At 52.1% G+C, this 25,818-nt stretch overlaps 1 protein-coding gene across 1 annotated transcript in view; it reads right to left on the minus strand.

Annotated features, from left to right (window-relative positions):
* Positions 1-25,818, minus strand: part of LRIG1 (leucine rich repeats and immunoglobulin like domains 1) — a 111,136-nt gene that overhangs the window by 28,516 nt on the left and 56,802 nt on the right. The window contains exons 4-7 of the mRNA XM_002920762.4: positions 8,153-8,290; positions 5,465-5,608; positions 3,606-3,749; positions 1,082-1,225 (exon numbers count right to left, since the gene is read on the minus strand). Of these exons, the coding sequence (XP_002920808.4) occupies positions 1,082-1,225; positions 3,606-3,749; positions 5,465-5,608; positions 8,153-8,290 (570 nt within the window). The remainder of the gene's footprint in view (positions 1-1,081; positions 1,226-3,605; positions 3,750-5,464; positions 5,609-8,152; positions 8,291-25,818) is intronic.

Below are 25,818 nucleotides of genomic sequence, written 5' to 3' on the forward strand. Positions count from 1 at the left end.
CACCGAGTTTAAACATCGCCTTGCTTGCCTGGTGAGGTCAAGACGGAGACAAGACAGAGGCCTGGCACTTTAAAGAGCCGTTCATTTCAGTGGGTGAATCTTCTCCTATAGTCAAACCTAAAAAACAGAAAACCCACCCAGAGCCTCTCCCACAAATAAACACAGTGGACTGCGCTAGAACTGAGAAACCCGGAGTGCATTATGGGGAAGGAGCCCACGTGGTGGGGAGCTACTTCTTTTCCTCCAAAAGCACCCATCTTCTGCACGGGGGTCAGAAACAAGGGGGCGCGAGCGTGCCCCCGGGGCCCCGGCAGTGCCCTTTTATTGGCCAGTGATGCACCAATGTCACACCAGGCCCAGGCCCTCCTGCCACGGGCGGGAAGGTCACTGTCGGTCTCAGGATCTCTCATCCCGGCCTGGAGCCTGGTCTGGGGGTGTCCGGAAGGGAGGAGGGGCCACACACAGCTCAGGGAGGAGCACAGGCACCTCGTCCCCCAGCCACAGGGGCGCAGGACAGAGACAGGGAAGGAGTTGAGGGCCTGAAGACGTGTCTAAGGGAAGGAAGGCAGATGCCCCGACCATGCAATTCTCCCACTGTCAGGGTGTCACCATCGCTCAGGGTCACAGTCCTTTCTGTGTGTGAGCCCAAATAAGCCTTTTCACTACAGACGTGCGTATCACTGGGTATAGCCATCAATGTACGAAAGCTCTCCAAACAGCTGCAAGGAGAACACTGCATAGGCTTCCCTTCTAGAACCCTCTCCAAGGCCAAGAAGGCCCCTGGGGCACAGGCTGCCTGTAGGGACCTAGGGCCACCCCTGCAGCCCCAGAAAATCTGAAAGCGGGGGTGAGGAGAGGACATCAGGAGGGCGTCCCTCTCAAAGCACTGAGGTCCCGCTCTGGGCATGGCTGGCTGGGGCCATCTACCCCGACACAGGCTGCAGGCCTGCCTGCCCCATCTGAGCTTGCGGAGCCCGCTGTGCCACGGACCCCATCAGGCCTAGGGCTTCCTGCTCCAGAGGGGTCACCACGGGGAAAGTCCCTAAGAGTCTCTCTGCCAGAGCCAAGGCCGGACACTTACAGCTCGTGCAGCTTTGGGCAGAAGCCCCAGCCTTCTCGGTTGATGCGGGTGATGGAGTTGCCGCTCAGGTGGAGCTGGTGCAGGGCCGAGAGGCCGTACAGCCAGCCTCTGCTCACCTCCGCCAGGCTGTTGTACTCCAGGTGCCTGCAACGACAGCGCACGGGGGTGAGGGTGGGCCTGCCGGCGGCGCGCTCGCGTTTGCTGACAGCCCCGCATGCGGGTGGTCCCCCTGCACCCCACGCAGGTGCACTGAGGATCTAACGACGGCACGTGAGAGGATGGGGGGCCTGGTGGCGGGGGCGTGTCTGTGCTCACGTGTGTCTGGGGAGGACGTGGGGGAGGACCGGCGAACCCAATAGACGGCCGTCAGCGTCCAGGCCAACTCGGGAGCTCGGAGGGCAAGGGGAAATGTCCTTGATGTGACCTGGTTAACCGACTACAAGGGAACCAGACGCCCAACTGGGCAGAGGGGTTCCGAGCACAGGGCACAGCAACACCCGAGCCCGTGAAAGGAAGAGAAAGAGAAAGTGGGGCATACCTATCATCTCCCTCTTAGAGATAAGGAAACTGCGGCTGGGAGAAGTTAGCTAACTTCATGCCACAGCTCTCTGCAAGCAGTAAGGGGCTGGAATTCAAACCCAGGTCTGGCGAACCAAGTCAGGGCTCAGGACGATGGTGCCTAGAGACACGCCTTAGCTCTGGGGTCAGACTACTTGGATTTAAACCCCCATCTTGCCACTTTACTGAATGGGGCTGAAACATCAGTAAGATGGAGAGACCCAAGGGTAGCAACTTCACAAGGCTGTTACGAGAAGCAAACAGGAAAATGCCAGAATTTCAGCGCAGTGTGGAGGGCGTCCCTCATGTGAGGACATTCTTACCTGCTTCCAGACCCTGCACACCCAAACCCAGGATGACCCCACCAGACTGGCCTCTAATTCCAGTGTTGCCACACGTTCACATCACAAGACCTGTGGGCAACCAGGTTTTGCTCTCATCTGTCTCACTTTCCGCCACTGCTCAAAAGGTGAGCCCATTTATAAATAACCTCTCGGGCAACTCATCATCTTCAACTCATATGAGTGTGCCCGACTTAAAACCAAAGGGTATGTGCTAACTCCATTTTCTTCTGAGAACTCTCCTTGAATCTCAGCACACCCAGCGCACGACCACCTGGATTTCACAGCTCAAATTGACAGTTTTAAGGAGGTCCAGTAAAAGTGCTTTTGAATAGATAGAAAAAGACGTGCAGCCAACCCCAGGAGCAGGAAGAGAAGGAGAAGCAGGACCGCAGTGTGAATGCTGATGCCCTCACCTCAGAGTGTATGGGTTTGGGGATGGGTGGGAAGAGGGGGTCACCAGGGACGCTTCTGATAATGAGCATGGCGCAGAGCTGATGAGACGGGATGCAGAGTTCTTGTTTTCTATTTCCGTGGCCAAGATAACAAAGGACATAAACACAGTGATATAACTTGTAGAACCTGGAAGGGAGGGGTGTGTGTGTGCGTGCATGCTCACGCGTGTGTGTGTGTGGGGGGGTGTTCCTGAGCAAGTTACATCACTGACCATAACAAGTCTCCAGGTGACCCACTAAGACGGGGAAAACCAACAAGGAGGGCTCCTGGCGGGCTCAGTCGGTGGGGCCTGCGATTCTTGATCTCAGGGCTGTGAGTTTGAGACCCACGTTGGGTGTAGAAATTACTTAAAAATAAAATAATGAAAAAAAAAAAAAGAACAAAGAAAAACCAACCAGGAGAGGATGATCAGAGACTGCCCTTTGAGAGCAGAAGCGGGGTAAAGAGAGAATGGGGGAGGAGAGTGGCCAAGGCTACATTTCTGTTCTGACTGTATGGACCGCTGAAAACAAGCTAATTTAAATGTTTAAAAAGGGAAGATCGGTAACCGCCTTCTCTGCCCTTCTCCACAGGCCTTCCTGCCGCTGCTTTACGTGACTCTTGCTGCAGACGTGCTGTGCGACCATGCACATCTGGCAGGAGGGAGCGCTCCCTTGTAAAAAGTGGAACATCTGCACCGAGGGGCCTGATTAGCTCACGAAACATAAATAAATCTCCCAGGATGAACTCGATCCTGTAGGCCCACCTGCACATCCAGACAGACGGGCAAGTCCCAAACAGGGAGGCAGGGAACTTCCTGCAGCCCGTGGGAGGGGGCCCAATCTGCACCCTGCTGCTCGCTGAGGACGTGGCAGGGGGAGAGAAGCCTGAGCAAACGGCTCCGTCTTCCACCTTCACCAGCCTGCTTCCTCCACCAGACCCACGGAAACTCCCCCCAGAGCCTTTCCTGACCTCTGAGAAAAAGACCCTTAGATTAGGCAAAGTCACCAAAGCTACTGAGCACCGCCCAGCGTCCCGACACCTAAAGGGCAGGGGGCCAGGTCCCGCGGAAGTCCGCCAGGGTCCTTCAAGGCAGGGGGCAGAGCTCCACGGCCCGGCAAGGCAGGGGGCGGAGGCACGCACGCAGGAGCCCAGCAGGGGCCCCGCCCAGAACCCAGCACCCCACTTACAGCACGTGTATCCTGGACAGTCCCCAGAAGGCCCCATCCGTGAGCTTGCTGATGTTGTTTCGCTGGAGCTTTAGCACCTCCAAACTGTCAAGCCCCTGGAACGTCAGGCCCTCGATGACCCGAATGCGATTCCTATTCAGGTCCCTAAAGAGACGGAAGACAGTGGGCTGAGGCCTCGCTGCATGTTCCCCCCCACAACTGTTCTCATGCAGGCCCAGCTGGGTTTCTGAGCCAGCAGGGAAAACCGTGGTGAGGACGTCCCAGCGAAGCTCAGAGGTACAGCGGGGGCCACTGGGTGTCTTAACGGCGGCTCCTGCCCGCCACGCAGGCACGGACACAGACTGGGCCAGGGCTCGTGAATGGGAGAGGGCACAGGGCCCCCCAGAAGCCAGCCCCACCACGCTTCCCAATGACCGAGTGCGCCACTTCCTCCCCAAACATCCATGACTCTGCTGTGAGGAAGTGGCTGTGACTCAGGATGGGGATGTCTTAGGTGAGGTCTTAGCTCAGCAACAGAAATGCATACTAGATGCCTTGACCCAGGAAAAACCCAACCACTGGACAGCAGATGGCAATGACACTTTCCCCTGGAGGCATTAATGGGGTCTCTCCTGATGGGAGAGGAGCGAGTGCACGTGGGGGAGGAGGGGAGCTGACACACCATGAAGCACACACAGCCGGCTTCCAACCGTGTGATAAAGCCTCGGTGCACCAGAAGACTGCAGGAATCCGGGCGGGCTGGATGCATTAGTAACACTGAGCAAAGGGGGGGAGAACGCATGGCTAGCCAGAAAGCCCTTGGTTTTCCCCCAAATACTTCTGTAGTGTCTCATGACGCTGCCCTGCACACAACCTCCTGAGCATCGAGAGACCAGAGATGCTCTGCACGGGGTGTGTGTGTGTGTGTGTGTGTGTGTGAGAGTGTGTAACAGCATATGTGTTTGAGTGTGAATGAGTGTATGTAAGAGCATGTGTTTTGAGTGAATGAGTGAATGTGCGAGTGTGCATGTGTAAGTGTGTGAGCATGTGAGTGTGAATGAGTGTACGTGTGAAAGTGTGTGTAAAAGTGTGTAAATGAGTGTATGTGTGAGGATGAGTGTATGTGTGAGAGAAAGCGTGTGTATGTGTGAGAGTGTGTGTGTGAGTGAGGGAAGCATAGGCGTGAGGGCGCTGGGGGGCAGGGCGCCCCGTCTTGCTGCCAAACCTGACCCTGAACAACTACTGTGTTCTATTTAAACCCAATCTCCGACATTAGCTTACTTTCCCGACATACACTCTTCTGACACAAAGAGGACACAGGAAAACAACCAGGGAGCACATGATCCACTGGGCTCCAGGAAACAGGTTTCTGGAATCCACACCCTGTCTCACTCTAGGAGTGCACTCAGCTTTGAGCGCACGACACAGAAGCTCCCGCTCACCACCTCCACCTCTGGCTACACCGACTTCCTGTCAGACTGCTCAGAAGGTGCTGGACAGTACAGATTTTATGGGAACTTTAAAACACACACACACGAACCCCCCAAGACAGACACCCCGACCCACACAGCCTAAGCATTAGCCAGGATCAGCCAGCCAGCAGGACTCCTCATTTCATTTTGGAAAGTGCCAATGAGGACAAGCACGTATGTCCTCAATGGATCTTGATTTCTCCACAACCTGAGGCAGCCCACAGGCCCCAGACCCAGCTTCTCATTTGCTTTTATTAGGTGTTGCCACAGGGCCATTAATGATAGTTTATGCAGAGTCTGACCAAGGGGGAGTGAGGAAGGGGTCGTGTTTGGAACGAGGTCCATGGGGAAATCTGGCCTCCATAAAGTTTGGCTAACCTTAATTAAAGTGCAGGTTTCTGTACTCACAGTTGTGTCAGCCTGGGTAACTTGAATGCTTTCATGGGAAGCTGCGTGATCCTGTTTTTGCTCAGGCGAAGCATTACCAGCGACCGTGACAGACCATCAAATGCTCCCGACTCCAGGGTGCCAATCCGGTTGCTTGCCAGGTTGCTGGAACGGTACAGGACAGAGAATGTAGTGTCAGTAGGGGCCCTTCCTCATTCTGTTACAGACATCCCTGGCTAAGCTGGGGAAAAAAGCTTAAACACACCCAGAGGGATGGGTTTCTGATGACACAGTTACCATCTTTAGTCCTTAATGGGTGAGCCTGGAAACTTGCCTGTCGGGACCATCGCTTCAGGCCTCGACAGAAGTGTCATTTCAGCCCAGAGCACACGGTGCTTGTAGCCAGTGGGCTGCCTTCCACTGGAGGGTGGGGTCAACGTCACTGACCTCTACCCCAGCACCCTCACAGTCCAGCCGGGCCGTGCAGAGGGGCCATCTCCACAGGTACCCACAGGATCCCCTCAATACCCACTAACCAAGGGTGAGGGTTCAAAGTTGGTGAGAAAAGCCCTAGGAATCAGAAAGTCAACCTCTAGGCAAGGTCAGAACTGATTTATTAATTCTAGGGAAGTTAATTTTTCCCTTAAATTTTATTTATTTATTTATTCAAAGATTTATTTATTTATTTTAGATAGAGAGAGTGCCCAAGAGCGGGGAGGGGCAGAGGGAGAGAATTTCCAGCAGATTCCCTGCTGAATGGGGAGGCCAACTCAGGGCTCAATTCCATGACCCCAAGATCATGACCTGAGCCAAAATCAAGAGTCAGATGCTCAACTGACTGAGCCACCCAGATGCCCTACCAGCCTTAAATTTTCAAGTGGGTCTCACTGTATAACTTTATATATACACACATGAACACACATCCTCTTATAAATGTGTATAAGCCAATTCATTTTAATCATTTCAAATTTATCAAAGAAACACTTGGACAAGAAGCAATTCTTCAATGGGATGTCCATTCATAGGATTATGTATGTAAAGAACACTTTCCCTCAAAATGTACTGCAATATACAGGTTGTAGCTGTGCGTTCCACTGTGCGACACTCTTTCAACTAATAAAAAGAAGAAAAAACAGAGAAAAGGGAAGAACAGTATGTTATCCCTATCAGAAGTTACCACTACTATCTCGTTCCTTCTGCCTTCCCTGGACAAATGCTGCCGTTTGTGGCTAAAACCAAAAGGAAAAAGACCAGAGAGAACTTGCTTCCACAGAGACCGGAAAGGGGTCAGGCATTTTTCCCCCCCCCCCCCCAATCAGGCAGTGGCCCAGGACAGGGCACATGAGGATTCTGTGCAAACGGGGCTGGACTGTTTATTCTTAACACTCCACATTCAAGGAGAACAGTCTGTGTGATGGAGACGCACCGGCCAGGAGCTGCCAAAATAGAATGTCCCTCCTGCTTTCATGAAGAGAGGTCACCGCCATTCGGTTCAGTGGTTGCCGGTTGTAGTTGCTGGTTGCTTTGTCCTAAGCAAGGGAGTGCCAGGTGGCAAGGGGACACCCCTGGAAAGCCCTGAGTGGGGGCTCAGCACTGTCACCCTGGTTTCACAAAGGCCAGGGCCTCCCGTTTCCAGTTCTGGTGCCGGGATGCAGCCTAAGAAAAAAATCACTCCCCCTCCTTGGGGGTCCTAGAAAATCCATGTGCCAGACCTTGGCCTCCATGAACGGGTCAAAACAACCCCTAGGGGCGCCTGGGTGGCACAGCGGTTAAGCGTCTGCCTTCGGCTCAGGGCGTGATCCCGGCGTTACGGGCGAGCCCCACATCAGGCTCCTCTGCTGTGAGCCTGCTTCTTCCTCTCCCACTCCCCCTGCTTGTGTTCCCTCTCCTCGCTGGCTGTCTCTATCTCTGTCGAATAAATAAATAAAATCTTAAAAAAAAAAAAAAAAACCCTAAACCAGCCTCATGAAAGAGCCTCAAAATGACTCCGGATCCGTGACAACACGGGGAATGAGAACTCACATGTCACTTGAAGACATCTTTGGAGCCCAGGTTTTTAGTTTCTTCCCCAAAGCAACATTTTTCTAACAACAAGCAGTAAGCTCAACAGGTTTGAATGGTTCTTCCTCCCTGCTCCCATCCGCTGCGTGTGAGAAGGGCTGTTAGGGTGGGTGAAGAGGGTGCAGACCAACAGAGATCTAGGAGGTCCTGGGAACCCACACAAGGGTGTACGCGCCTCTTGACGAACCCTCGTGCCAGGCTTCGGGAGTGTGGTGCCTGGATCAGCACGTACCGGGTCAGCCTCGGCAGGGAGGCCTTCCCGCAGGGCCATTTGCTAAGTGCCCCTGAACCTTCTCTACTGGCTCTCCCGGGAGGCAGCCCAGGAAGTGAGGAAGAACGCAGGCCTCATATTCAGGCTGCACCTGTACTTGAGGGCCAGCTGTTCCCCTCACGCGGTGGGTCTGGGAGACTCCCTCACCTCTCCCCGCCTCCACTGTCACCCGTGCAGCCAGACTAATGCTGCTCGATGCGAAAATGCTCTACAAATGTGCCAACAGAAGACAGTGGACCGGGGTCCCCAGCCCCCTGCCCTGCCAAGGGGAGCTGAAGGTGGGCGCCTACCCCCCGACTCAGCCGGGGCACGGTGGGGAGGGAACCACGCACTCTGTGTCCACACGCGGGGGCCGACGGCAGAGCAGGGGCACTTACAGCTCCTTTAGGCGCAGCCCGTGCGGGAAGCAGGTGTTCCGGATCTCCGTGATGTTGTTGGAGCTCAGGTCCAGCACCTCCAAGGAAAGGTAAGCCTGCAGCTGACTCCCCTCCACGCTGCGGATCTGATTGTGCTGCCTGAAACACACAAGGGCAGGGCACTTGAACGTGTCTTTTTGCAAGGAAACATTTTCCCCGCCGTTTCTTTCAGACACCTTCGTGGCACCCTTCACATGAGGTCTCCCGTTCTTCTTTCCGTAAAGTTATCACCTGCTGGCTGGCTGCTACAGAGAATACTGAATTTTCTGGCAGGCACTAGTTTGTCTGCCCAAGTTCAAAGCCTGGGCTGCTCTCCACATGGACAAGAACACAGGGGTCATGAATGCTGTGCAAAGAACACCGAGACCAGAACTCAGAATTCACCAGTGTGCGTTCCCATAAAGAACGTGGCCAGTGAAACCTGCCAGCTCCAGGTGCAGTTCTCATCCTGAACCTTCAGAACAGAGCCCAGCCCCGTCAGGTACGGGACTGCAGGCACCGGAGCTCAGAGTACAGGTCTAATCCAACTTAATGCATCATGACGCACTTCATGTTTTGACAGGTGTGAGGACAGGCACAAGGGATTTTTTTTTTTTTTTAATGACATGCTTCTGACAACCTAAGGGGAACAGCAACTTGGAGCTCAGTCTACCTGGAATTGAATCCTCGGACTCTCCTGACTCTACCCCCTTGACAGCTTTGTTCCTTGGTTTCGTCATATGGAAGATGGAGCCGCAACCCCTTATTTCAGGGACATGGATCACCCAGCCGAAACCGCACGAAAGCTGACATTAACCTAAGTGTTCAGAGCTCTTAAGCCCCGTCTGAGAAAGGCATTTTACCACCATGACTTAATTACACCTGTAGTCCTCTTTCTGGAAAGCCTCCAGTCTAACCGACCAACCAGTCTTTATTAATCAGGAGAAAGACAACCAAAGCTAACCGAGGCTGGAGGCTCCCCCCACCCCCCATCGTGGGTTTGGCTCTGCCGGGCAGATTCAAACCACAGCGGCCCTAGTTCCAATATTCAGATGCTTCAGGCTCTGCTGGGTGGTAGTGTTGGGCCTCCGCTTCCAGGCACTCACTCGGGCCAGTTTCTGAGTCAACAGTGTCAGGGTCCCTGGCCAATCAAAGCATTCTTGAACACAACACAAGTAAGCCGGGCGTCGCTTACCAAGTGGCATCTCCTTTAAACAAACACTTGACCAAATCGGTTCCAACAGGCATAAACAAGGCTCTCTTTCCCAGAAGCTCTGGGGCTGCTTGTCCACTCCTTTGTTTTTTCCACAACTCTCCCAGGCCCTGAACCCAAAAATCCATTTACAAGAGCACAACTCCACACACGGGGACGTCTCCCCGGAATGAAAGGCCACTTTTCCCTTTGCGTCCCCTCCCCGCCCCCGCAAAGCAATTTCCTTTGAGTTCTTCACTATGTTCTTAATAGAGATGGTCTCTTCAGTTTGGGGACTCCAAAAGAAAAAGGGAAAAAGAAAAGAAAACCTTTATTATGGTAAGTACGGGAAAAGAAGAACAAGAAATAAAAGCCAAAGTGCTGAGCCTCATCCAGGGACTGTGAATGCAGGACCGGGGAGCCAGGAAAAGAGGATCTGAGAAAAGCAGACAAGCAGCACCGGTTGTCCCAAGTCACACGAAACGGGACCAGACACAGAGGAAAGGGCCACGGGACAGCTGTGAGCCACCCCCACCCCCAATGCTTCTCCCACGGCACCTCGTCTCCCTCCTCTGTCTCCGGCCTCATAGTCTACCTTTCTTTGTTCTCTTGCCAATCTGTTTATTCATGGACTCAACCACGTTCTGGGCCCCTGGGTGCGCCAGGCCCACTCTGGAGGAAGGATGCTGTGAGGAGGATGGGGCTCTTTCACGTGCGGCAGACTTCCCCAGTTGGCCAAAGAGGCAGCCCTGGGCACAAGACACAACCGAGCGTGGGAGTGGGGACGACAGAGGCAAGGTGGACGAGTCATGCCAGGAGCAGTGAGTTCCGCCCTGAGCAGTTTGTGGGGGCAGCGCCAGGGGCAGGGGGCAGACTCAGGGAACACACAGGCCGGGAGCTGGGAGGGCAGGTAGAGCACGCCAGCGAGGCCTCCCTGGCCAATCTGGGGAGCAGGGACTCCGTGTCACCACAGTCCAGGAGAGAGAGGGCAGCAACACAGAGCCACACACAGAAGATAAGCGAGGGGCCCATGGGATCTGGGGACGACCGCTGGGGGCTGCATCAAACAGTGATGCTCAGGATTCTAGTCTGCAGATATGAAGGTAACCTGGCTAGCAGGCCTCCATCCTTGTCTGCTTATGGACCACTTCCAGCTCAATGTCCAGAGAGATCCTGTTAAGGCATCCCAAGGAATGGGGGGAAAACACTTGTAAATCACATACCTAATAAGGGATTCATATCTAGAATATATAAAAAAAACTCCTAAAGCTCAACAACAAAAATCCCAAACAAGCCGATTAAAAAACGGGCAAAGGACTTGAACAGACGTTTCTCCAAAGAAGACCTATAAATGGCCAGTGAGCACATGGAAAGACGCCCAACATCACTAACCTCACACTCATACAATGGCTATTATTAAAAAAAACAAGTGTGGACAAGGATGTGAAGAAACGGGAACCCCGGCACCGTGCTGAAGAAAATGGTCTGGTGGTTCTTCAAAAACTGAATATCACCTGACCCAGCTGTACCACTTCTGGCTACCGATCCCAAAGAATGGAAAGCAGATCTCGAAGAGACATAAGCACACCTGGCCAGGTTCTCTGAACCCACAGGCTCCTCCCGCCCCCCCTCACTTGCACACTTTCCACTCCTTCACTTGCTTTATTTTTCTCAAAAGCTTTAATTATCACCTAATATATCCAGTAATATGCTTATTTCTAGTCTAACACCTTCTCTCCCAGCAGGCTGTGGCTCAAGGAAGGTGAGATCCCCATCTGTCCTGTCATGAATCTGTCTCCAACCACTGGAACAGTGTGAAGCACGTAAGAGGTGCTCAGTAAACATGTGCTGGATGATTCCTAAAAAATGAATACAGGTTAAATTTCTGAATCTCACCGACTTGGGACTCGCCAGCATTTAAGCAGAAGAAAAATCATGAAAGCTGAGGAGTTCAGTCCTGGAACGTGAGGGAAAGAAAGAACGTCAACAGCCCTGAGGCAACGTTGCCCAGACAACACAAGAGAGTAGCCTGCACTGAATCCATGGGTCCTCAGGGCTCACACACCGCTGGTCTCTGCTGCCAAGGACGTACCACCACCTCCCCCCCTGGACTGGTCTCCCTGCTCTACACTCTAGCCCTGATCAAATTCGTCCTGAACTCCTGTACTCTGGAAAACGGACCGCATGGTTCTGTCCTCCTGCAGACTCTACCACCCCAGCCCCGACACACAGCAGGAATCACGCCGTGTCAGACACCTCTGTGGACCGTGGTCACTCCACCCACGGCCAGGAGCTCTTCCTGGGCTGGCACTTGGCACAGCACAGAAGAACATGCCGTGAGCACTGCCCTGGGGCTCAAATCCCGGTGGCACGACATGAAGGCATGAACCTCAAGAGGAGGCTCACCTATGAAGGGAGCTGGGAAGTCCCTCTGCCCCACGGGTGATGGGACCTGACACAAAGCAGCTGCTCAATAAAACCAGTTCTTGTTCATTAGTCGTATTTGTATCCTCAGAGCCAGGCTCAGGATCTGGTCTGGGGGAGGTGCTCTGGCAAAAGAATAAATGAATAAAATTAATGAATGACCAGTTCCTGTCTATTCCTCTGCCATATTTCAGTGCAAGCGGGCAGGCCTGACTCCTCTCTCAGGAACAAAGCGTTGACTCAGAGCTCTCAGTCTTGCTTTGTGCATGAAGTATGCTCCAGCTGGAGAGGGTCACACCCTGCCACTGGGAGACCAGGCTGTCTCGGGTAGCTGCGCTTCAAAGCAAAGCCAGACTAAAGCCGCTGCAGGACCCCATAGCGGGAGACCTGCTGGACCCCCAACCAGCTACAAGAGATTCCCTCCTCACCCCCTCAGCGAGCGTGGCTTACGTGCACACCCTTGGCCCCAGTGCACCACACCCTACCCTACCCCATCCTGGGAAGTTGGGCTGTCCAAGACACCCCCTCCAGACACCCCTCCATAAAGAGGCTAGAGCCCACAGCCAGTATTCAGGGGAAGCCCTCCTACTCCCTTGAGAGCAGACAGCAGTGAAAATGTGTTTGCTGCCCTGATTCCATGAGGCAATCCACTTTCAAGAAACTGTCCATGCTTTTAATGCCGTGGGCAACAGGAGGTGGTCATCAGGTCTCTCCTTTAATGTAACTAACTGCCCCATTCCCAAGAAGGCCCACACTTATCTTTATAACTTCTAGATCCTTGTTCCAGTTCTTTTTAGCAACAGCTGACCAATAATAACTCAACATCTGTATGCAGCAGGCCCTGGCTGAAGCCTCAGGGAACTCATACAGCAATCTAAAGAGGTAGGTACTATTATTCTCTGTACTTCAGAGGTGAAGACAACTGAGGCTTAGAGATCTGCTGGGATTCTTCTGAGGTCACACAGCTGAGGAGCAAGGGGAACCAGAATGCAAATTCAGGGGAGCAGGACTATCTGGCATGCCATCTGAGAGGCTCTCCCAGCAGAATTTTAAGGACACTCTCCTGGACTCAATCCATAAACCTTCAGCACAGCTTGGCTAGGTCTGAATGCTAGCTGGCTGTTTCCTGGTCACTTCAGACCAGTCCGCGTAATTGGCCTTAGCTAGGCATCATTTTGTACCAGCTTCCCGGAGGCCTGCGTGAGCAGCAAATTTGCAGAGGGCTTTGTGAGGCCCATCTCGGCAACAAGGCGCAGGAAGCTTGCTTACTCAAGGATATTCTGGATGGAAAGAATCGTTCCTTTGAGATCATGTCCTTAAGGACCTGCATTTGAAGCAGGAACGGCTACCTCTATTCTTAGGGAATGGAGAGCTGCAGGGGGATACCCAGCCTCTCTCTGCTGCTAAACCAAATTAGAACGGTTCTGTGGCTGTGGGACTGAGGAAAGTGCAGTACAGATCACGGGTACTCGTCTCTGCCCAGTGTCGGTTTACCCCTCAGGCTGCCCTCTGGGGCGAGGAGAACTTAATACAGCAGAAGTCTATTAAATGAACACCTGTTAAAGGCTTCAAAAATAAAATCAGTCTTCAAAGGCGGAGGGCAGGCAAGATAAGCTCTCTCCACTTGGCTACATTTTCAGAGCCAATGTTAAATTGGACAGTAAAACAGACAGAGGCATTTGAAACCAACATTTAAAACTTTTTATCATAAGTGATTGTTCCACTATGGGTCTGTGAAAGCTGCGTTTACAAGGTACTCCCGTTGGTGGTGGGAAAGATCTCATGTCACTGACAACAGCCAGGAAGAAAGGGAAAGGAGATCAAAGGAAGCAGGGTCAAGGTGGGTCAAATGGATTACAGCGGGTTCCTGGAGTTATGCACCTATTGTCTACACCAGGAGTCAGCAGACGTCTTCTATAATACCCTGATAGTAAGTATTTTAGGCTCTGTGCATCACGCGTTCTCTGTCACAAGTACTCAACTCTGATGTTGGAACGTAATATGACAATACCTAAAGGAGTAAGTATGACTGTGTTCCAGTAAAACTTTATTTACAAAAACAAGCTGTGGGCCACATCTGACCCACTGCCTATAGTTTACTGACCCCTGGTCTACACTACAGCAACCAGTTGGGGTTGGCAGTAGAGTCGCCCAGATTCTAATTCTAGCTCGGATGCAGCCTTGGAACTGTTAGTAACTCACTTTCTGCATCTGGTTTAACTACCTGCAAAACGGCACTCAGGGCCGCTCTATAGCAGAGAACCCTCCCGTGGTTCCCCGGGCTCCTGTCTGGCATCACTAACTAGAATCTTTCCCGCTAATGTCTTCTCTCCCTCCTCAGGAAGTGCGACCTAATTATTCACCATTACAATGTTCCTCAAGAAAACCCAGGATCCTGACTGGAACCAGGGAAGACAGAGAGGCAAACAGAACGGAGATCCTCACTGTTTATCCTTATTCCTTCTAATTCTTCCAATTAGGCAAACACACTGAAGCTGTCCAAAGCACAGTCCTTACATCTAAGCAGGCACGCCCTGTAGCTCTCCCAGAGAATTATGGTGCCTCCCAGAAATCCAAGCTGTCAACTCCGGAGTGTCGAGTCTCACTAGTAACAGCATGTCTTCCATGTTATCTCAATATCAAACTTTCAAAATGTCTTACTTCACAAAATCAGCAAAATTCAAATTCCGGACCTTGCTCTGTTTAAATCTCTGGCTAAGAAACAGTTTCACACAATCTAGCCCTGAAATGGAGAGGGGGGGAAAAAAGTCATACACTGGCCAGCACTGCCCCACCAGAAGCCCCTTGTGCCTGGCCCATCCCGAGCTGCCCCAGAATTCGTTCTACGGCTCTGCACCCCAGCACCTGCACCCCACACAGCAGGCACTCCAAGGTCTGACGGGAACGGAGGAAGGAGGACACACCCTTCAGTGCTGCCTGGGGCACAGAATAATTTTGTAGCCCAGACATGGAGTCCATAGAAAGCGACCCTGTCATTCCTGATTTAGTGTAAAACTCAAGTACAGGGCAGAGAGGCCCTGAGGCCTACCTGAGGGGGGCTGGCTGCATTATGGCAAGTGCCAAAAGATGCTAATAATTTCAAGAACACCGATGAAGATAATCATTTCTCCTTTGTTGAAAAATACAGCACTACCAGAGGGGCCATATGGTCCAGTGGTGGCAGCTGTGTATTTGTTTGCAAATGTTTCCATGGCAATAACACAGGCCTACTGAGAAGTGCGTACATTCGAAGTGCAGAGCTTCAAGCCCGCACGCGTGTTCGCCCACGTACCAACCACTCAGATCGCGATTCAGAACGCGTGCCGCCTCCCACCTCCCGCCTGTCACTCTCCTAGCAGTTCTTCTTCCCAAAGGCAGCAGCTCCATTCTACCACCAACGACTAATTTTGCCTACTTTTGTGCTTTAGACACGTTACCACTCCAGACAGGCTCTTCAGGATGCGGCTACTTTCACTCAACATTCTGTTCACGGGACCCATCTATGTTGTTGCATGAGCTGTTGTTAATTCGTTTTCAGCGCTGTGTAGTATTTCTACAGAGTATACGGCAGTTTATTTTTCCTCCTGCTGTTGATGGGCACTGAGTCATTTCCGGTTTGGGTTACTGCAGCCATCAGAGCTAGGAACACATCTTGTGCGTGTGTCTTTGGGTGTCTATTTGCACGCACCTGTGGCTAGCATCTACGTCCAGGCGAGGCTCTGAGCACAGTCTCAGTGCACGCATCTGTTCGGCCTCAGCCAACACAGCTAGTCTTCTTTTAAACCAAATTCCCCAGAGTTGGAATGTGTCTGAAAAGCCATTTGATCCAAGTGCGATGTTTCCCGCTGCCTCCCTCAACCACACCGTCAGAGGCCACCACCCTCCCATGTCCCTCTGCCTGCACCTGTCCCCCCACAAAAAGCATCAGGAATACAGCCTGGGGCCACAGAGCATGGCCAAGCTGAATCTAATCTTGTTCAGGTATCCAACAGAATTATTTTAAGTGGAGGCCTAATGAGCACCAAAAAAGGAAAGGATAAAAAATAATAATTCCAAGTCCCACACTGGCAATTTATCTTATGTGCCAGGACAACACCACAGGCAACTTGAAATATGAAGGAGGCTGCAAAAAGAACGCGTCCAGAAGACTGCTCCTCGGCCACTGTGAAGAAACATTCCGCCTCCCAGAATGACCATCCAACACATTGCCCCCTCACTCGTCCGCTTTACATTTGTTCGCCTTAAGAATGAAAACTAAAACCATCTGTTCTACTGCATAAATGGACAACTTGCTCTAAGAAACCAGTGACGCCTCAGAAACGGCCCAGCCTAGGCTGCTTGCTGGACAGGAAATGAGAATCAGAAGACGCAGGTTTCTTTCTCTCTCCTCCTCCTCACTGCCCACCCCTCCCCACTGCTGCTGGTGAATCATCAGTTCCCTGGGGAATTTTGGCAGATTCTCAGCCTGGCTGCAGATGACGTTCCGGATCTGTTTATTCAGGTGGAGATCGGATAAAAAACAAGAGCAGCCCAGTGGCGGGATAAACAGCCTCCAGCAGGCGGGGTCAACCCCTCCGAAGGCAGGACCGGGCTGTGTCAACCAACCTCCTGACCCCGTCACTTCCTTTAGGGTCACTCTCCCCTGGGGGTCTTCAACAAACTGTTTTCATTAACTCCTTGCAAAGGAGACGTGATGTCGCATCCCCCTGGGAGTGGGTGGCCCTAGGCAGCTGGATGCAGCAGAGCCCACCAGGTTCCCCCACCTTATACACGGCAAGCTGGAAGCCTAAGATCGGGAATGGGGAAAGCTATGCATGGTCGCGTCAGCCACCACCATTCCGTGACGTCTGGAGTGACCCAGCCCATGAATGACTGTAAATCCTCGGGATCCCCATCCAAACTACCAGGGTTCTGCATTCCATTCCAAGATGCACAAACAAACAAACACCTCGTAAGGAGATGCCCACGGCTGAGTGAAAGAAGCTAATCAGAAAAGGCTCCCTACTCTGTGATTCCAATATAGGATATTCTGGAAAAGGCACAATAAGGGGGCCAGGATAAAGATCAGTAGTTGCCAGGGGTTATGGGGAGAGAAGAATGAACAGGTGGAGCACAGGGGCTTTTAGGGCAGTGAAACGACTCTGAATGATACTGTAATGGTGGATACATGTCATTATACATTTGTGGAAGACCAAGGAATGCACTACAGTGAAACCTAATGTAAACTACAGGTTTAGTTAATAATGTATCAATATTGGCCCATCCATTCTAACAAACTTACCACGCTAATGCAACACATTAATAGTGGAAACTGGAGGAAACGGTATACGGGAAGCCTCTGTACTCTCGGCTCAATTTTTCTATAAACCAAAAAGTGCTCTAATAGTCTATTAATTATAAACAGATCAAAACAAAGCCTCCTAAGGTATTAAGTACTCCCGAGGTCATTACATCATTAGAATGTAATTAGAATTCTGAGTCAATCTTCTTTACTCCTATAGCCTTAGCACCTAGAACCATGCTTGGAACATAAATGGTGCTCGATACATATTTGTTGAATAAACAAATGAATTACAGCTTTAGTTCCATCTCCCACATTCACCACCACAAACCTGAACAAAGGGATGTTATTCAGAAAAAAAATGCTGAGGCAAGACCAACCATCCAATTAAAAAAAAAAATTTTAAGGGAATTAAAGGTTTAGCCGAGGATTAATTAGGTAGAAGAGCTGCTATACTGAAAAGAAAATGCCTAATGAAATGGAGTTTTAGGTTAATCCTGCATTTTCCCCAATTTAACCCCAAACCCCAGACATTCACTGATGAGCCAGGGTTACTGTGCAGCAGCCAACAGTCCGTACTTCCCGCACCTGGCAGCGGTGAGGGGCAGCCCTACTCAAGTTCCCCATCGTCCCTTGGCCCCAGGGGGAAAGGGTGATGAGGAATTCAACTCGGGGAGCTCCTATCGGACACCAGTGACCTCAGGAAGAATACAAGCCACATCTGGACTGCACTCCCCAGGGAGAAAGGCTGTGCCGTTTTAACACAGACGGGGACATTAGCAGTTGGCCAATGCGTGCAGAGTCAGTCCCATGACCATGGAGAGGTAACCTGTCCTGGCATCTGAGCAGGGCAGAGCGGCACCAACCTGAGCTCCTTCCACTCAAAATTCCCATCTACACAGGGTCCCTGACTTGGGTCAGGAAAGCCGAAAGTGTTTCTTTACTGGTCAAGGCCAACACGGCTGCTCACTTCTCTCTCTCGGCTTGATCTTCCCCTAAATCAATCAATACATCCTGTTTCCTTCCCCTATTCTCCCCTGCCATGGCAAGCCGCCACCCTGCACACAGCTGGTGCTCCTCTCCGGCACCCTGGCGCCCTCACCGATGAGGGGCCCTGCTGGGAGGTCTACAGAAGGCAGGCTCTCAGGCCGCGTCCCACAGACCCGCAATCCCCAACGCCAGCGGGGAGCCCGCGGCTGCTGCAGGAACGCACCAGGCTCGCCTAATTTCTCCTCGTCGCCCTGTGCAAGCTCCATGCGTCCGTGCCCACTGGGCTTGGTCCCTCGATGGAAGCAGGGACCAGTGCGCCTAACGATGAGCTGGTGGCACAGACCCTCCCGGAGTCGAGGGGCTGGCAAAGTGAGGTGGGCCAGGTGGAGGGATGGCAGTGGTAAGGGTCAAGGCCAGGCTGCAATCCCAGAAACCTTCAACGAGGGGTGTCCACTCAGCTCCTCTTAGAGGGTGTGAAGAAGCTGCAATGGGTAGTTCTGCTCAAACTGCTGTCTTGACACTGGGAGGGCAGGGTGCAGACGTCCCCCTTTCCTTGCCACGTGACAGGATACAGCGACTGCACTGCGCAGACCACGCAGCCTTCTCCACAGTAAATGCTGGTCAGCGGTGGGGGGCGGATGCCTCCAAATCTAAGGCTTTGCCTCGAATACGGGTTTCCCTCGCTGTCCCAAGGTCTCAGTTACACCACTCCGTACTCAGAAGAGACCTGTTTCTGGAGAGACCTACATCAGCACCTGTTTCTGCTAAACTACAGAAACCCGAAGATGATTTTTGCTTCAACCAAATGGTAACTGCTTCTTTGGCTTACAAAAGGTTTCCTAGGAACACTCTTCAGATAGCCAGGGAAGCCTGTAAGGAGAACCTCACTCCAAATTCCCGAAGGAAAGCTAATGTTCTGGTGGCTGCCCTCCCATTTCAGCCTTGGGTACCAAGCAGTACTTGGCACTCAGGATCCCATCCACACCACAATCTAGAGTGAAAGGCAGGATGCGCTGCTGACCAATTCCCATGACGGCCACTCTCCCAAAGATGCCCGCAGAGAAAAGGTAGGAAATCCTCTAGTATGTTTCTACCGGATGTAGTATGACAAGGACGATTTTTCTTCTCCTCTCTTTTGCATATTATTTTCATGTGCTTATTGTATAAATAAATTAAATTGCTATTTTATAAAGCTGTCAATGCAACCTTAGACACTGAACTTTGGGACTTGATCCTTCGGTGCAGAAACGCCTGGCCTGCGTGACAGTCCCAAGGCAGAGGGCCTTCTGGGGTGAACTGTGCCGAGAGGCCGGCCTGAACGGCGGTGGCCTTTCTTCAAGAGGTGCCAGCAGGGTGGGGCCCCTGGGCCGCCATTCGGAGTTGCTCCACCCATTCACCAGGCACGCATTCATCACCAGGCAGGGATGGCGCAGGGCTCGAGTCTCCTCACCGACCCCTCGAATCCTCACAGTCTCAGGGCACACAGCCCACTCCAGGTGGTAAAAACTTCAAAGAGCCTTTGTAGTTGGAGCCTGGAATGGTGCCCTGGGGCCTCGGCAGCCTCCCGGAAATGGTTCCAACACTCCCTGGGCTACACAGGGTAGTGGACCCCCCCCTCGCCATTGACCCACCAAGCAGGCACACCCCACTTCTTTCTCAGCAGACACAGAGCAGTGGTACAAGGAGCCACAGTAGCAGGAAGAGTGGTCTCAAAATGAACATTGTGTGAGTGCCTCCCGGGGGCCCAGCTCTGGCAAGCTCGCCGAATCCTCAGGACTACCCAAGAGACGGATGCTGCTACTGCCCCTCTTTTACAGACGGGGATGCTGAGGCATCAGGAGGTTAATACAGCAGGAAGCAGGGCAGCTAGGACCGGAGCCCAGACAGCCCACTCGCCGCCTCTGTATGTGGTACCTGCATCATCACAGGAGGCAGGGGGATCCCTGGGGAACAGGACCTCTCTGGATAGCACCCTGTGCCACCCGCCTCCTCTCGGCAGTCACCCAGGCTACATCCCACGTGTGTACTTCAATCAGGGGTGGACCCAACTCTGCACACTCGGGGATGGGGAGGGCACAAATCCTGCGGCAGGCCACTGCGCATGCCCCCGCCCCTCCACAGGCACACATGGGTCTCCCAGACCCTCAGCCCGCAGCGTGTCAGCAGGCAGTTAAGTAGGACAAGACAAAACTGGGCATCCTCCGGGGAGCAGGAACTTATTTACCCATTGCTCTACCACCAGAGAAGGCCCCTGTTAAGCCAGATTCCGAGAGGTAAGGTCCTGGTCTGGGGTCACCCACCCCACCGGCATGCAAGCCCTGCTTTCCTCTGACTCCAGGCCATGCTGTTCTCTGGAGGGAAGAGGCCCAAGCAGCTTTATCAGACAGCCTGTGGTTACGAGCACGGAGATGGGTCTGTGGGTGCCAGGGTGCCCCTGAAATCCCCTCGAGGGCCACAGAGGGAACCTTCCCTCTGCCGGCGGTAAAAACCTTCCCTGGGCTTCCTATGCCAGCTTCCCCGGGCTCTGCAGTTCAGCACAGAGGGAGGCTCCTTCTGCTCTTGGCTGCAGTTTCCAAGAAAAGACCCCCCCCCCCCCGGGGGGACCCCCAGGAGTGACACCACTGATACGCCTTTAAAAATAAAGCCAGGCCCACTTCCTGCCCCATCTAGAAGACTTCTGATCTCCTGGTCATATGATTTAGGATCTCTCTTAGCACACAATTTCCCAAGCCTTCAACATAGGATCTGACTGCACTTGGGGAGGATTAAGGAGTTGGCCTTATAATGCAGTCTTTCTTATCTACCCTGAAGATGGTAAGACCCACTACAACATCAAAGGGGCACTGCCTCCAGTCCCCCTGCTCTGCACCAAAAGCATACCATTCCCTCGCCATGCCCGTTGTAGCTTCCTGAAGGAGCCAACACTTGCTCTGTCTTTCTTGAAACCAAGGCTTCGGTTTTCTTCTTTGCTTTGGGTTAAAACAAAACAAAACAAAACACCAAACCTACCATCATAGATCCAAACGTAAGATGTAAACTACAAACTTTTAGAGAGAATACAGCAGAAAATCTTTGGGATCTCAAGCTAGGCAAAGTTCTTCGACTTGACACTAAAAGCACAAACGAAAAAAGGAAAAATTAATACACTGGACTTCATCAAAATTAGAAACATTTGCTTTGGGAAAGGTCCTGTGATGATGAAGAGACAAGCTACGGACCAGGAGAAAATACTTTCAAACCACACGTACAACAAAGAACCAGTTTCTAGAATATTAAAAAAAAAAACAAAACAAAAAACAACCGAAAACTCAACAGGAAAAAGCAAATAATCCAATTAGGAAATGGGCAAGAGACACTACAATGCCAAATGCTGGCCACACGTGGAGAACCCAATCATTCATACACCGCTGGTGTGAATGCAAGATGGTATACCATGCTGGGAAAGCAGGGCAGTGTCTTAGAGAACTCCACGCACCATTACCTACGTGCAGCAGCTCCAGGGCATGTATCCCAGAGAAATGAAAATGGACATCCCCTCAAAAACCCACATGTGAATGCTCATACCAGCTTTATTCTTAACGGCCCAATGGAGAAACACCCCCAATGTCCTTCGACAAGTGAATGGTTCAACAAGGTGGGTACACCCATATCATGGAGTACTACTCTGCAACAAAGAGAAGGCAACTACTGATACACTCAACACCCGAGATGGCTCTCCAGGGGATTATGCTGCCTAGAAGGAAGCCACTCCCAAAAGGTTACATGCTGTGTGAATCCACTCATAACACATTCTTTAAATGGAAGTTATATACACGGAGAGCAAATCAGACACTGCCCAGGAGGTGGAGGCAGAAGGGAAATGCGGAGGCTTCAAAAGGCAAAATGAGGGATCTCTCTGGGGATGCAGATGTTCTATACCTTGACTGTATCAATGTCAATATTTTAGTTGCAAAAGTTTTATAAAATGTTACTACTGGGGGGAGACTGGGTTAAGGGTATAGGAGAATCTTCCTACGTTATTTATTTTTTTTACTATTGCATGTGAATCTACAATTATCTCAAAAATAAAAAATTCAAAACACACAAAAAATGGTCATGACATTCCTTGTGGAATCAGATTGAGGCCCCGGCAGACTCCATGGTGGACTCAGCCAGTCAGCTACCTCTTTTGGTCTCCAGCTGTTCCTCCAAACCAGCAGAAATATACCTGGTAGGACTCCATTCTGAAAGCTAAGCACCAAACACTGCTGTGCACTGTGGGATTTCTGAAATCCAGGGAAAAGCATGAACTGCTTCCTTATTTTCCACTGTTAAGGAAAGGACAAGGGGGTATGGACTCGTAGTGCGAAGGGGGATGTTGATAAAGCCTGTTAGAAAACCAGTGTGGGGGGCGCCTGGATGCCTCAGTCATGAAGTGTCCGCCTTCGGCTCAAGTCATGATCCCAGTGTCCTGGGATCAAGCGCCGCATCAGTCTCCCTCCTCTGCGGGAAGCCTGCTTCTCCCTCTCACACTCCCCTTGCTTGTGTTCCCTCTCTCGCTGTCTCTCTCTGTCAAATAAATAAATAAAAAATCTTTAAAAAAAAAAAAAAAAAAAAGGAAGACGACGACCAGCGTGGCCCCTGCCTGGTGCATCAGGAGGGACCACTCAGTCCTGTGCCCTCCACTGCACCCGAGCCCAGCGCTGCCTGGCTAAGCAGCAGGGCTCGCTAGGCGTCCACAGCTAGACACAGGTCAGACTTGTACTGCCACACAGGAGATTCCCCAAGTACCATCCCTGGAACACTAGCTTTGGAGGGCTTCTGTGAAACACTTCTGGAATATCCGCACACATCCTCCCTCGTGGGCCCTTGCAGGCTCCCAAAGCAGGCCAGCAAAGGAAAGGTATCGACAAGGGCTCGAATAAAGCTACCTTTCATTCTGCTCGATTCTGCACTTGGTAAATTTACGTGATGCAACTCATCCCACACAACACATGCTGCAGGTGATGCACTGTACTGTGCCCCACCCCCTCATTATTAAAGGCTCTGACATGTCCTGTAGCAAAGAAAGCCACTTGTCTGTAACTCCAGGATTTCTGAACTTTTTGACTCGGACAAGTAGTCAGGATGGGCTGGAGGCATGGAGGGACCTGCCATGATTCTCCATCTTCACTTTGGAGAAAGCCCCTCCTCAAACCACCTGTTGACCCCTCACACATGAGCAGATACCCACGCACCAGGGTGACGGCAACTTCAGATCTAGAAAGCAGCAAGGTAAGAATTCCAACCTAGACAAGGGCCCGCGGGGCCCACCCTCCTCCCTCAAAGACGCACTGCCTGCCACGCAGGAGTTTCTGCTCCATCTTTCCCATAATACTCTGCCCAGTTTGTCAACAAATCAGGAAAGCCAAGTCTTACCCCTTGGCCGGAAAGAGCCATGCCCCCCAGAAGCCCCCAACACACTACTTCTATTATTACTTGTCCAAAGTTGGTCCCTTCATCTTGATGATAAATGTCTAGAACTACCCAATACCTGCCCCATGCCCCACAATCGCTTATTCACGGACTGACTTATTTAATCCTTCATTTATTTGTTCACTCAAACATGTATGGGATGCCTACTATGTACAACTGCTGTTGAAAAAAAAAAAAAGGTATCTTTGACTGCAGTATCATTGTCCCCCTTACCCCAAACCCTGTATCCAAAAAACACACACTGGAGTTGAGGGGAAAAAAATAGATGTGATGGGTGCATTGACAGAAGGGACACCACGGTGTGGGGGAGGCAGCGAGGCCAGGAGCAGCCGTTTCAAGCCACGGGGACAACCAGACACAGAACCCAGACACACAGTCTGTGTGGGCTTCCCTCCGTGCAGTCTCACGCAAAGGTCAAGGCGGGAAGTGGCAAGAGGGAGGAAGAAATGGACAAATCTGCAAGAGCCAACACTTTATCTCATAGGTGATGGGGAAGTCACAAAGGAATCCTTCCCTCATTTCCTCCCCAACACTGACTGCAGGGCAACCATAAGGCAGGCAGTTCCCTGTGTGGTAGGTGTGGAGCAGGGACTGGTGAGGCTGGAGCTCCCTGCGGGTCCCCTGGGGAGGGAATGGAGAAAGGAAGAGAAGGGCTGAGTCTGGGCACTTTGGAGCCAAGGCCATGAGGAGCCCCCAGGAGAGAAAGGCTACGGGTCCCGGGTTCGGTAGTGAACATCAGCAGCTGGCTGTGGTGCGAACCCTCACCCCACAGACTTCTCAACGCGGTGCTCAGCCGACCCACCGGACAGAACTCGGCACCAGCAGAGCCTCCTCCAGGAACCCAGGGTCCACAGCTAGGGCCCACGGCTGACAGGAGGGGAAGCAGCCCTGTGCCTTTTGGACACTGGTTCAATGTGGCCGAGAGAGAACCAGCCCCTTTCCTTACAGGTGACGGAACAGCAGGGGAGAGGGGACACGTGAAAGACCCTGCGGCAGGGTCTCTGGCAGAGTAAGGGCTGGAAGCCAAGTGGCTGGACACCGGTTCCTCTCTGAACGGTACTGGTGCTGATGAGGGGGAGGCCATGTGCACCCGAAGAAAGGATGCTTCCTCCCCATCCCTCAACCCTGGGGGCCAGCACCCACCCCACTGCAGAACGGCGTGTGTTCTGGGGTCAAGATGTAACATGTGCTCGGCTGGGTGACGTCCTGACAAGAGGAAGGTGAGGGACCTTCTCCTGCCAGCAGACGAGGCACCCTAAACCACAACATTCAGCTGAAGGTGGGCAAAGAATGGACCAAGGCTGTCTGCTCAACTGCCCACAGTGGAGCGGCCAAAGGAGAGGCGGGGGGTCCTCACCAACCTGCTTTCTCCTCCCAGAGGTGACCCATGAGGCCACCAAGGCAGGGAGACGATGAACCTTGGCCTCACACAGGGATCCCATCTGATTATGTCCACAATGCACAGTACTTTGCTTTCTGAATCCATTTCCCCAGACAATGTACTGAGTCTCTCAGGAGCTGGAGCTCTTTCTCAGGGAATGGGGCAAAGTGAAGACAGGTGCTGGACTCCTAAGTGGAACCACAGAACTGCTGGAGAAGTCCTGTTAACACGCACGGGAGGATGAGGGAGAGCAGCAGGGCCAACCTGGCCTGGGAGGAGCCCTCGGGGGTGAAAGGGTGGATCACTACGGCCCTGCTGCCAGCAAGGCCAGGAGGAGGGGGGCCCCTGGGACGGCTGGTCCTCACTCGGACTCCCAGAACCAAATAAAAATTACGAGGCAGGAAAACGTCACTGTGTGTGCTGATAACCACTGTTTTTCTCTTTATAAAAAAGCACACACTCCATTTGGAACAAACACCACATTCTAAAAAGTCTACGAGAATCTTTCCCTTTCATTTCCAAAATTCTGGTTCCTTTTTCTACTTATGGAAGGACCAATTGCAAACATGACCCTCACAAAACCCCATCACACACATCACACAATCATCGAAACTCAACGTTAGCGCTAGAATCCTACTGTATCCCAGTACAGCTTTTGGGTGGGATCAGAGGGGACCCTCCCTTTCTACAGCTCCTAGAGTGAAGTCTTACTTCTGGAATTGTGAAGGATAAGGTTTTGAAGAGACTGGAATAGGTTTTGCTTATATTTTACTTGCCCCCATCAGAAGGGGACTCCTCTGACTCACAGGTGGAATGCAGGTGAGAGATGGTCCAGTACACCGGCTTTTGGGGAAACAAATGACCCAAAATTAGGTGGCAAATCCACAAACTCTGTGATCACCCAATGAGGTGGGCACGTCCAAGCA

The sequence above is a fragment of the Ailuropoda melanoleuca genome, chromosome 4 (assembly GCF_002007445.2).
Source record: "Ailuropoda melanoleuca isolate Jingjing chromosome 4, ASM200744v2, whole genome shotgun sequence".
Classification (NCBI taxonomy): domain Eukaryota; kingdom Metazoa; phylum Chordata; class Mammalia; order Carnivora; family Ursidae; genus Ailuropoda; species Ailuropoda melanoleuca.